Genomic DNA, 12,420 nt, shown 5'->3' with positions numbered 1-12,420 from the left:
GCACCTGTCTCAGGTGTGCCCTGTGATGTCATTCTTCGGACTGCCTTCTTGCTCTGAGTCCCTTCAATTTGGTTGTGGAGAGAGCCTTATGATCCTGAAGAAACCCTAGCTTTGGTCAAGGGCATTTAGGAGATAAAAGCAGCTGAGTTGTTGGGGCCAACAAGCATTGGGGGAGGGGGAGGAGGGATTGACCACGAAGTAGCGTTTGAAGCTGAATATTGGCACGTGCTTACTTTCAGAACTGGTGACAAGAGTTCAGCTCTCCAGGCTGAATCCCGTGTTTTTCTTCATTCCAGTCACCCTCATCCTAGTTTCTCGTCTAGTGTTTTGGTTCGATTTTGATTTTAAGATCTCTGAATTAGTAGCTGCTGTTGGGTAAATGCCTTTTTTTTTTTTTTTTATCTTGAATTCTAATTGGTCTTAGTAATAAAAACCTGGAGTCAGATTTAGGGGTAAAACCTGAAAGATTAGAGATTCAGAGCAGCTAGCCACTAGAAAGACTTCTTACCTCTACCGAATCCTCAGACTGAATGGGCTAAGCTCTCTCTGCAAGTCCTCAGCCTGGATGCCCTGAGCTCCTGTCTCCTCGCGTAATTCATTCTTCTCTCGGCCCAGCCATATCCTGTCCTGTTTCCACCACTCTAGTGCTGGGATTAAAGGTTTGCGCCACCACTGCCCGGCCTCTGGCAGACTAGCGACTTGGCTGTGCACTCTGTTCTTCAGGCAAGCTTCATTTGTTAGACCACAAACAAAATATCCCCGCGTTTTACAAAGCGTACTGCTCAGCAGTTCGCTGCTAAAGAGAAACGCTAGGCTGAAGGGTAAAGGTTCTGATCTAAGAGCATTTGCCTGTTTTAGAGCATACCCCGTAAATGAAATTATAGTATACAGCGATTTGGAGTCAACTGTGAGTTGTGTTATCAATACCTGTTCCTTCTGTTTTTGTGGTAGTGTTTTGGCCTGAGCCTAGGCTTTGCATATTAGCTTGTTCCTGTTTGTTTACTTTTATAAAATGTAACACTTAGTTTCTTCTTTTCCTCCTAAACTTTTTTTTTTTAAGTAAATACTTTTGCTTTATATCTAGGTGACAAAACTCGCCCACCTTCCTCAAGCCCCTCCAGTATTATCCGGCGCACTTCCTCCCTGGATACGCTTGCAGCTCCTTATCTTGCTGGGCACTGGCCCCGAGATAGTCGTGGGCAAGCAGCACCCTGCATGAGGGACAAAGCCACACAGGTAGGTTTCTTTCACTTGTTCTATCTACTCTTAGGCACATCAGAATTTCCTCAGAAGTGTATCTGAGGTTCAGGTTTCCTGGCTGAGCTTCCAGATACTCTCCTGAATTGTGTTTCCTTGGAATGGAATGCACTTTTCAAGAAGGTTTCAGAAATAATTCCCTTATAGATAGGTAATGGTGGGTGTACTTTTACCGTTTGTTACTAGAAGTTAGGGTAGAATTTCACAATATTTTCATATCTGGAATTTGGGTTTGAATATTTGTAATAGTAGGTTTACTCTGCATGGTATTTAACATTTTTGTGTCAAAAACTTCATATACTGGGAAACTGTATTATATCGCTAGTACTTTTTAATTATTGTGTGTCTGCATGCCTTTGCCATAGAGTGTGTATGGAGTCAGTTCCCCCTTTCCCCGTTACATGAGCTCTGAGCTTGAAACACAGGTCGTCGGCAGTGCACCTTCATAAGCTCCATCATTGGCCCCATTGCTAACAGATCCATGAGTGTAAACGTCTCAGAAATGGAAGTTCCATACTTTTACATTTATAAAACTGATTAATTAAAGGAATTTTAGAAAGTCATTCATATAATGATTCATATTCATAGTTAAAGAATTGAAGTCCAATAATGTGCAGGCTTTTCATGATTGCATGCTAGTTTGGAGTTTCTTTTTATAGTATTACCACATTGTAATTAATTAAATATTTGTATAATCTTTTTTTAAAGACTACATAGATCTGTCTCGAGGTAAAGAAAAGATTCCTATTAATTTTGAAGATAAACAATGACAGTGAGAAGTTATATAAGGTACATAAGTTCTCAAGGCTAAGAAGCAGAAAAGTCTTAGAAATAAACTTGACCCCAAAGCCATAACCTTCACCTGGTGCTGGGATTAAGTCTGTGCTCCCACACCTCGCCTGAGAGCACAGGAATACTAACTACTGCTACCGTTCCTCTCTATACTCTGCTCTGTTAACAGCCTACACCATATTGGTAATGGACATGAAAGGGAGGTTAAAGTATTTGTAATTAGCCAGTGCTAAGACACCTTTGGAGAGCTTGTGGCATTGGAAATGTGCTGGAGAAGTGGCTCAGTGCTCAGGATCACTTCTCTTGCACCCGCATGGTGGCTCTCAGTCTATAGGCACACAAGGTGTACATACATGCATGCAGGCAAAACATTATACACATAAACAATAAAATGTTAAAATACTAAAATTTGTTCTAATAATACTTCTGACTTTAGGTAGCTACATTATTTAACAGAATAAAGTCCGATGCAATATTGTTAACTACTTATTAAAGTAGCTTTTCTCTCCCCTCTACATAGACCGAGAGTGCGTGGGCTGAAGAATATGAGAAGAAGAAAGGGTCTCATAAGCGCTCAGCGTCCTGGGGCAGCACAGAGCAGCTTAAAGAGGTCAGCAGTGTGCTGTGGCCAGTTCTCTCCTGGCCAGGGAAGGCACACCTGTGTGTGTGTGTCTGTGCATGAACATTTGGAGGCCAGAGGTCTGTGTCCCTCGACCTTTTGAGATAGGTCTTTGACCAAACCTCTTGCTGTACAGTTGTTCTGAGCGGCCCCATCGAATGAGAGTAAAGACTCGCACCCAGATTCTTTGGTCAAATAAGCAAGTGTTATTTTCTGTCAGACAGGGCTCTCTCTCCTAAGCAGGGTTTGGAAATACAGCATTGACCATAGAGAAAAGTGGGACTTACATAACCCTCCAAAATGGCATGACCTACGGGGTTTTCAAGAGGAATTTCAGAATTATTTGATAGAATTTTTTTAAAGATTTATTTATTTATGTTTGTATACGGTATTCTACCTTCATATATGTCTGCAGGCCAGAAGAGGGCACCAGATCTCATTACAGATGGTTGTGAGCCATCATGTTTTTGCTGGAAATTGAACTCAGGGCCTTTGGAAGAGCCATCTCTCCAGCCCTAGCCTAGAACATGTCTTTATCAGGATATACTCAAGGTGTGAGTAAAACTCATTAGGGTGGGGAGCACGTCAGATTCCAGAAACAGGTTAAAGCACTTCGCAGAAACGAACTTGTTCTGACCTTATAACAAAATGGCTTCCATCTTTAGAGTCAGGCTAGTCCTTCGTTCCCTCCTTGTCTTATGCATCCCTTTAAATCCTAGATAGGAAGCCGTCATTTATATCTGCTGTATGAGCTGATAATCCCAGCAGTAGGAAACAACTTTTTTATTTGATGAGGGAAATTTGTATTATGACTAGCTTTTCTCTAATATGTCTGGTTGGTTAGCATAGAAAGGATAAACTTTTCCTAAAGCTGTCTCTTTGTTTTATATCAATCAGGTCGAGTGTTTTATATTGTAGAACTGTTTTAGCTAATGATCTTCCTGTTGATAGATCGTGCTCTGTTTTGTTTTAACCGGCATCTTTCTGATAATGAGGGGGCCAGGTATGTTGATAGATATTATATATATGTATATGTATATATGTGTGTGTGTGTGTGTGTGTGTGTGTGCGTGTATATAATGTATAGCCATTTTGTCCCCTTTGTCAGAGAATTCCTTTTGGATTTAATGTTCTAGCCTTTGTTGAGGACAGTTGTATTCTTTTCCACAACTACTTCCTGATGAAATTAGGATGTCATCAGAAGCATCTAGTTGGTTGGCCCAGCAGAAGAGACAAGGAACAATCATGTTGGCTGAACTGGTTCATATCAGCTTTTAGCAAGTCTAAGGCTTTCTGGTTTTGCAGGACTACTCGAGGCTGGAGTGGTGTAGATCACCTTTGGAGCAGTTTGCAGTCCACAACTGATCTCTGGATGGTGTCTACCAGCCTTGTGGAACCCCTGCCAAGACATACAGACTAGGGACAGACGTTAAAGTTAAAGAACTTAAAGGAAACTTACATTTAGATCTTCAAGGCCTGTAGTCCTGGTTGTCCTAAATTCACTCTATAGACCAGGCTGGCCTTGAACTCACAGTGATATACCTGCCTCTGCTGCCCAAATGCTGGGATTAAAGGCATGCGCCACCATTGCCCAGCGGAACCTTTTTTTTTTTTTTAAATTAAACATTCAAAATGTCATATTGAGTAGATCTCTGAAAAGTTTTGAGGGCCATCTATTCAGTATACTTGGTTTAAATAAACTTTATTTTTAGTTTTTTGTTTAACCCTGAAAACATACATAGGAGGCTAAACAAAGTTTATTCCCTAAATAATTTCCTTTTGTGCCCAGCATGACTGCAAGCATGTTCTGAACATATATTAAAGTTTGGTCATTTATATGATAAGATTGCGATTCAAACTAAGTTTTAAATTGATTAGCCTTTTTATTTTAATATTAGCCCTTAGAAACCTTGAACTTGTAGGGGTTTTAGACAGGGTATGCTGTAGGCCCAGTAGTCCAGCAGTGAGAACCAGCCCTTAGCTTGTGCACAGTTTGCCTCCTGTAACCAGCCCCGCATATCAAAGTACCTCTGCTTTTATCCTTTAGACCGTCTGTAGAGCAGGCAGCAGGCTGTGCACATTACCAAAGTCAGCATCCTTGCTCTAGAGCTCCTGTGGGACCAGCACTTGTGAAATCCTCATCCCCTCATCTTCCGACTGTTGTGCTTGGGAGCCCCCCCCCCCCACCAGCCATCATCTAGAACCTTCGTTTAGGAGCTTGCTCCTTCTGTGAGGAGCCTTTAAGATTGGTGATGGAAATCACATCATATTTGTAGATCTCTAAGGCTACCTAGAAGTCATATAACATTCTGGCAGTGTCTGAAAACTGATATTTTCTGCATATGATAGTGCTTTTTGAGATTTAGTAACTCAGCATAACCAACTTTTTTTTTTTTTTTTTTTTTTTTTTTTTTTTTTTTTTTTTTTTTTTTTTTGGTTTTCTTTTTTGAGACAGGGTTTCTCGTCTGTGTAGCCCTGGCTGTCCTGGAACTTGCTCTATCCCAGTCTGACCTCAAACACACAGAGGTCTGCCTGCCTCTGCCTCCTGACTGCTGGGATTAAAGGTGTGAGCCACCTGGCTTCAGCATAACCATCTTGATTAAAATGGCTCTGTGTTGTGATTATTGTTGTCTGTGTCTGTAATTAATGATACTGCATTTCACCCATAATAGAAGCAAATTAGAAAAATGTAGTCAGAGGATAATAATGAGATAGCCATTGAAACTGTGTTTGTAGCCAGACCTGGTGGCAGATGCATGGAGTCCCAACACTTGGGAGGTGCAAACAGGACGATCAAGACTCGAAGGCTAGCCTTGGTGTGGTTTGAATGTGGTGTCTGCCATAATCTCATGCCAGTTGGGGCACTTTTGGGAAGTAGGTGTAGGAGCTATGGCCTTGAAAGACTACGTCTTGTCACCGGAACAGGCTTGAGGCTTCAGAGCCATGTGTCAGTCCCACCTTGCTCTTGGCTTTAGTGCTTCAATAAAAGGTGTAAGCTCTCAGCTTCTTGTTCCAGCCGCTGTGGTTTGCTCTATCATCATGGACCCTTGCCCCAAATAAACTCCTTCTTCTGTGTTGCCTTGGTCATGGTATTTTATCACAGCAGTTAATACACTTGACTTCTGAGATCATTGCATTCACTGCCTAAAGATGTTATCTTAGGTGTATTATGTGGCTTGGTGTTCTTCTGGCTCGCTTCCTGTTGTTCTGATAGACACCTTGACCAAAAGCAGCTTTTTTTTTTTTTTTTTTTTTGGTTTATTTTTTTAAAGGATTTTCTGGGCTTAAAGTGAAAGAGAGGGAGGAGAGGGAGAGGATGAAAATGGAAGCTGGAACAGGCTTCATATTTCATCAAAACATAGAAAGCAGAGAGGATAGAAAGTGGAGTAAGCTCAAAGCCTCCCCCAGTGATGTATTTCCTCCAGGAAGGCTCACCTCCAAAAGGTTCCCTTCTCAGAGATCATCATCTGGTGAGACCAAGAGTTCAAACACATGAACCTGTGGAGGACAGTTCTTACTGAAACTAACACCCTGGGCTTGATTTGTAAATATCCGTTAATTTTTGTATTGGTTTGAAACTCGTTGAGTGGTCGAGCCTTCCTTTAATCCTAGCTGAGTTTGGGACCAACCTGGTCTACAGTAGAGCGAGTTCCGGGACAGCCAGAGTGGTTACACAGAGAAATTCTATCTCAAAAAACAAAACAAAACAAAACAAAACAAAACAAAAAACCAAAAATTTGAAGCTCAATAAAGAAATCTAAATAAAAGTTGATAAATGGTAAAGGCAACAAGAGAGTAAGTTATTTCTAAGCACAATTTAGAAAACTCTTTAGTACTTGAGAAGCTTCAAGATTTAAGAACAGTGTTGAGTACACTTCCTTTTCTCTTTAAAGGAAATATATACATGTATGTGTGAATATATGTATATTCAGTTAGATTTTGTAATATGGTTTAAAATTTCAAAGTGTTAAGGGTGAATTTTACTGGTTCTTATTAAGCAAGAATGTGTTTATTTGGTGTGGAAAACACTTTTGATTCTGCCTGTTTTTCTTTTCAGATTGCAAAATTACGCCAGCAATTGCAGAGAAGCAAACACAGCAGTCGTCATCATCGAGATAAAGAGAGGCAGTCTCCATTCCACGGCAACCATGCAGCTATTAACCAGAGCCAGGTAAGGAAAGAAATGGCTTTTCTTGTAAGTGGTTTCCAAATTGTTTAGGGCAGAATGTCCAAAGCTATGTGAGTAGTAATGACAGAGACTGATAGAGAAAGCCTAAATTACAGTTTGGTCCTTTAAATAAAAAAGTTTTCTATTTTGAGTTGATAAATTCTCATGATTATTAGTTTATATAGGTTGTATGCAATAGAAATTATGAGTAAAGGAATATTTTTTGAAATATTTTGAGTGTTGTAAACCTATAGTTTGATTCTAGCTCCTAGTAGCTTTTTCCCAAGTATAATACTGTACTTAAAAACTGTGATTGAGGGGGTTGTGGTTAAAGAGAATTTATTACTCTAGCAGAAGAATGCCCAACTTGTATCTCCAGCTCTGGGGAATCCAATTCTTACCCTCTTCCTAGGCATCTGTATTCACATGCACATACACACACAGATGTACAAATACACAAATAATTAACTACAAAGTAAATCTTAAAAAATAGAAGTATTATTGGATGTTATTGTTGGTGAGAATCTGAAATGTTAACTGTCAACAAAGAGATGTAAACGTTAATATGGAATAACTCATCATTGGAATAGTAACGGAAAATCACCATCTTTGCATTCAAAGGGCTAGAGACTCATGATTTTACTGTTCTCATCCTTTCTAATTAACTCTAATAACTGTTAGTTTCTTTAAAAGTAAGACTGCTCTGTATTCCCCATCGTATTTTCTTTCCAGGTCAATTTAGGGTTAAGATTGAATTTTACCAAATTAATTGGTGCATTATAAGAGGTGATCGGGGCTTTGAAGTGATTTTTGAATACCATTTTATTAAGCTGGGCGGTGGTGGTGCACACCTTTAATCCCAGCATTTGGGAGGCAGAGGCAGGTGGATCTCTGTGAGTTCGAGGCTAGCCTGGTCTTCAAGAGCTAGTTCTAGGACAGGCTCCAAAGCTACAGAGAAACCCTGTCTCAAAAGAATACCATTTTATTAATGTGAAAAATTTTAGCTAGGTATACTGACAGAAACCTGTAATCTTAGTATTTGGGGAGGCTGAGACAGTTACATGTAGCAAGAGTTTCTCCTAAAAACCAAAAAGCAACATCAATAACAAAATCATAATTTTTTTTTCTTCTGGAAGATAGGGTCTCTAATTTAGTCCTTGCTGTCCTGGAACTCGCTCTGTAGACCAGGGTGGCATTGAACTCTGAGATCCTCCTTCCTCTGCCTCCTGAGTGCTGGGTTCAATGAAGTGTACCACCACCATCCAACTAAAAGTTGATTTTTCTTAATAAAAGTTACCGAGCTTAGTCTTGTAAAAAGGCTCAGAGTACAGCATGCTTCCAAGCCTGAAAACACCCATATTTAGTTACAGAGCTCACATGGTAGAAGAAGACAATCAACTCTCCGTAAGTTCTCTGCTCTTCACTCGTGAGTGGTGCATGTGCGTGCACACCCGACACACACACACTCTAGAGTTTGGTGGTGCATGCCTTTAATTCCAGCACTCAGGAGGCAAGAGGATATCTGAGTTGGAAGACAGCCAGGCTGTCTAGGGAGTTCCAGACCACCCAGGGTTACATAGTGAGACTTGTCTCAAAAAGCCACACCCATATAAACCAAAAAAGAAAATTTATCTAGCTTGAGTTTTTATACTTAACAAATAAAATACTTGTCTTGTGTATTAGCTAACCCCAAATCAGACAAATCCTGACTGTTCTATTGGTCATAATGTTGTTTAATTGAAACTCTCAGACCATAAACATATTAAGTTATTGATATGGTGTTGCTGAGGTAGGTTCTTTCTCTAGAGGAAAAAAAAAATTATTGAAGCCATTCAAACTTCCGAACAGTTTATTAAATTTGTTGGCATTGTAGTACTCATTAGGAAAAGGGACAATAAAGATATAATCTCATTTTGAAGGGATGTAAGTAAACAGTTAATCATAATGCTGACAGGATGAAGTCACCGTGCCAGGGTCTCTCTCTGAACTGACGGCGAGTCCTTCAGAACGGCGTCTTAGAGAACGTGTTGTCTGGTTAGCCCATCTCCTAGAGGTAGATAAAGTCATGGCCACAGTAGGGGTAGCAGCAAAAGATTGGGAGAGGTAGACAACAGGAAGACTGGGAGTTTTCAGACTCATTATTAGTACAGTGGCTTTGTTCTCCTGTACCAGGGAACATGTTTTCTAATGCTGGAATAAAGCTCATGATCTCAGGCGTGTTTTGTAGTGATTATAGGCTTAGAGGACATGATGATTTAGGAGAAGACAAATACGCAAGTTGGGAAATCATTTAAAGAACTCGTAATGTGGGTAAGGAATCACAGTTGACCTCAACGTGAACCTGGTCATAGACTAGGAAATTGAGACCCTGAGAGGGCGGTTATTTTAGAGCTTACGGGACAAGCTTGTGTTCTAACGTAGACATTCTGACTTGAGATTCTGAGTTTTTATGTTTTTTGACTGATGGCTGCTAATAGGTAATGATGAGAAATGAATAAAAGATGAAGCCAATTTTAGCCTCTGAAGTACAATTTAAGTCAGGATCATGTCTACCAAAAAGTTACCTTCTGGGCATGGCCTAGGTCTTGGCTTCGGAACTCACTACACCGGTTCTCAGCAGAAAGCCTGCGTGAGGCTGTTGTTGCCCATCAACATTTCGTTATCAGCGTGGAGGGGCCCATGAGGCCCCCATTACCTCACTGAGGCTCTATTGGCAATAATGGTGATGGGAGGAAGGAGCAGCATTTCCTTGAGTGGTGTGGGTCATACACAAAAGAAAACATGGATTCGGGGATGGGGACTTGCTGAGTAGAAAGGGTTGCAGTGGAGAGGGGAGTGGGTGAGGAGAAAATGGGGGTGGCGTGAGAACCTCTAAAATTCGTTGTATGAGACCATCAGACGGGTGGGAAGCAAGTCAGAATGGATGGGTACCACACAGCGCGCCCCCGTGTCTGCGCTCTGGCACCCAGTTCACGAGCTTCGGGCAAGGGGGCTGGAGGTTAAAATACACAGACACACACAGACAGACAGTGACACGGGTCATCCTTGAATTCCCCCCTTTATTGTGTTCAGGGGCAGATTATATAGAGATAGCCACGCCCCAGCCAAACCCACCAGAAACCACTCCCCTGCCATCAGAACTCCTGAAGGACTCGTGCTCAGAGCAGCTGTAGGCACTCAGATCAGGGGAAAACAAGAAATTCAGGATTTGGGGCCTCACTGCTCCCAACAGATGGGAGACCTACAAGAGCCATAGCTGAGAGTGGGTCGAAGAAGCAGGGCCACAGTGCAGTTCTGGGTTAGCTGTGGCTCCCAGGACACAACGGCAGAAGCCACTAATTAGAAGATTTGTTTCATTTACTTTTCTAATCACAATAAGAAAATAAGTCTCCCAAGCTGGGTTTTTTTTTTTTTTTTTTTTTTTTTTTTTTTTTTTTTTTTTTTTTGTAGTTCTGTTCCTGAGGATGCAAGGAGTACTGTTTGGTGGGAAGAATAAGTGGCTAGGAGCCACTTGAAAGTAGATTTCCTGTTTCCCAAGGATTCTTGTACTGTGTTTACTTTTTTTTTGTTTATGTTAAAGATGATCAGAAGTAAAAGATAAGAAATAAAACCTCATGCTAGGTTTGTGTCAATGAGGTGAATGACTGGAGACCTGGTAGCGTTTGTCTCTGGCTGGCTCCCCGTCAGACACATCGCTGTCGGGAACTCGGAAGATACCCCCAGGAACTCTGCACTGTGTTCTAGTTTGAGCATCTTGTTAGGATGCTAGGCAATATTTTATATTATTTAATATTCTATAATTAATGTTACCTATTTTTTAAAAGTTACACTGTGACAATGAGAATACTACTAGTAAGAGAAAATCAGAAATGAATTTCATAGAAAAGAAAATTTTATTTATTTGTTTATTTATTGGTTTTTAAAGACAGGAGTCTCTGTGTAGCCCTGGCTGTCCTAGAACTCACTCTGTAGACCAGGGTGGCCTCGAACTTACAGAGATCCACCTGCCTCTGCCTCCCGAGTGCTGGGATTAAAGGCGTGCGCCACTACTGCCAAACTTGAATTTTATTGTTTCCTGAGCAGAACATATTAAAGCCTATACAGTATTGGTGTAAAGAAAGTTGTTTGCAGTTATATCCTCCTATTGTATGGACAGACTCTGGAAGGGGCTCTGCCATGCATATCCTGGGTGTCAAACTTCCTTGTCAGGCTTGGTGGCGAGTACCTTTACACTCAGCCACCTCACTGGCCCATGGAAGTGTTTCTGAAGTTGATGTTATCACAGTGTTTGCCATTTTCGTAATGGCCTTTCTAGTGTGTGACAGGTGTGGGCAAATCTCTTGAGAGTCTGTCTTCACTGCCTGGGGTTTGAGCTCTAAAGACATCTCATGTATCCTAAGATGCAAATCTGGTTGCTTCAAGTTCTGGAGGTCTGTGGGTGTTGTCTGCACTTGATTCTGAGTTATGGCCCCTTGAAAATTCTTTGTCCCTCTTCACCCTTGCTTAGGCTCCTGCTCCAAAGAGCACTCTTACTCCCGCCGGCCCCATCACCAAGTCGACAGGCTCTCGGTTCCGGAACAGTGTGGAAGGACTGAACCAGGAGATCGAGATCATAATTAAGGAAACCGGGGAGAAGGAAGAGCAGCTTGTCGTAAGTAGTCTTCATCCTCAGAGGGGCTGTGAGCACCAGAGCACTGAGACAGGCACCATTTTTGCTACACTTTTATGGAGGGTGGGCAAACTGTTTGTAAGATGCCTTTCTGCTCCCTGATTGTCGTGACTCTCTGGTTTGATTGCTAGTCTGCATCTTCATGAAGTGCACTTAGAAATAATCTACTTGGCCATTTCACACAGAAAGATTGATATTTAAACTTAAAAAAAAAAAAAGTGTTAGAATGTATTTATCCCAGCATCTGTTCTTTAGTGAGGAGGGAATTAGTTTGAAGAAATACTTCCCTGTTGCAGAAAACTATTTTAACTGTGTAAAGATATATTATATTCTTTTATGTTGCATTTGTCTGACTCGGTGAAGCTGTGTTACTTTGCCTATCTAAAGCACCTGATTGGTCTAATAAAGAGCTGAACGGCCAATAGCTAGACAGGAGAAAGGATAGGCGGGGCTGCCAGGCAAGGAGAATAGATGGGAGGAAGGCGAATAGAGTGTAGAGCCAGAAGAGGGGATGAGAGTGCTCCAGGTGCCAGCCACCCAGCAAAAGTGGAGTAAGAAGAAAAGATAATAAAGAAAGGTAAAAGCCCAGAGGCAAAATGTAGTTGAAGAGAAAAGGGATCATTTAAGTTAGAAAAGCTGTCTAGAAACAAGCCAAGCTAAGGTCAGGCATCCATAAGCGAGAATAAGTCTGTTTGTATTTATTTGGGACCTGGCTGGTGGGCCCCCAATGAGCATATAAAATTCTCTCCTTGAAGGTGAAGACAGCTGGGTGTGGGTCCCCTGTAGTCCCAGGTACAAGGTCTCCAGCTGGCTTATATAACTGAAATCATATCTCAGACAAACAGAAAGGTAAAAGCTTGAGGTTTGAAAACACTCGACTCTGCCATCGCTGTCCTCCATTCTGTGGGATGGAGC

The 12,420-nt window shown here is 41.4% G+C and overlaps 1 protein-coding gene across 1 annotated transcript in view; it reads left to right on the top strand.

Annotated features, from left to right (window-relative positions):
- Positions 1-12,420, top strand: part of Fam117b (family with sequence similarity 117 member B) — a 55,719-nt gene that overhangs the window by 32,979 nt on the left and 10,320 nt on the right. The window contains exons 2-5 of the mRNA XM_050159255.1: positions 1,085-1,236; positions 2,570-2,659; positions 6,726-6,839; positions 11,344-11,487. Of these exons, the coding sequence (XP_050015212.1) occupies positions 1,085-1,236; positions 2,570-2,659; positions 6,726-6,839; positions 11,344-11,487 (500 nt within the window). The remainder of the gene's footprint in view (positions 1-1,084; positions 1,237-2,569; positions 2,660-6,725; positions 6,840-11,343; positions 11,488-12,420) is intronic.

This window comes from Alexandromys fortis, unplaced genomic scaffold (genome assembly GCF_014885135.2).
Source record: "Alexandromys fortis isolate MF-2015 unplaced genomic scaffold, M_Fortis_MF-2015_v1.1 scaffold_65, whole genome shotgun sequence".
NCBI classification, from domain to species: Eukaryota; Metazoa; Chordata; class Mammalia; order Rodentia; family Cricetidae; genus Alexandromys; species Alexandromys fortis.
This window is presented reverse-complemented; position numbering and strand designations above follow the sequence as displayed.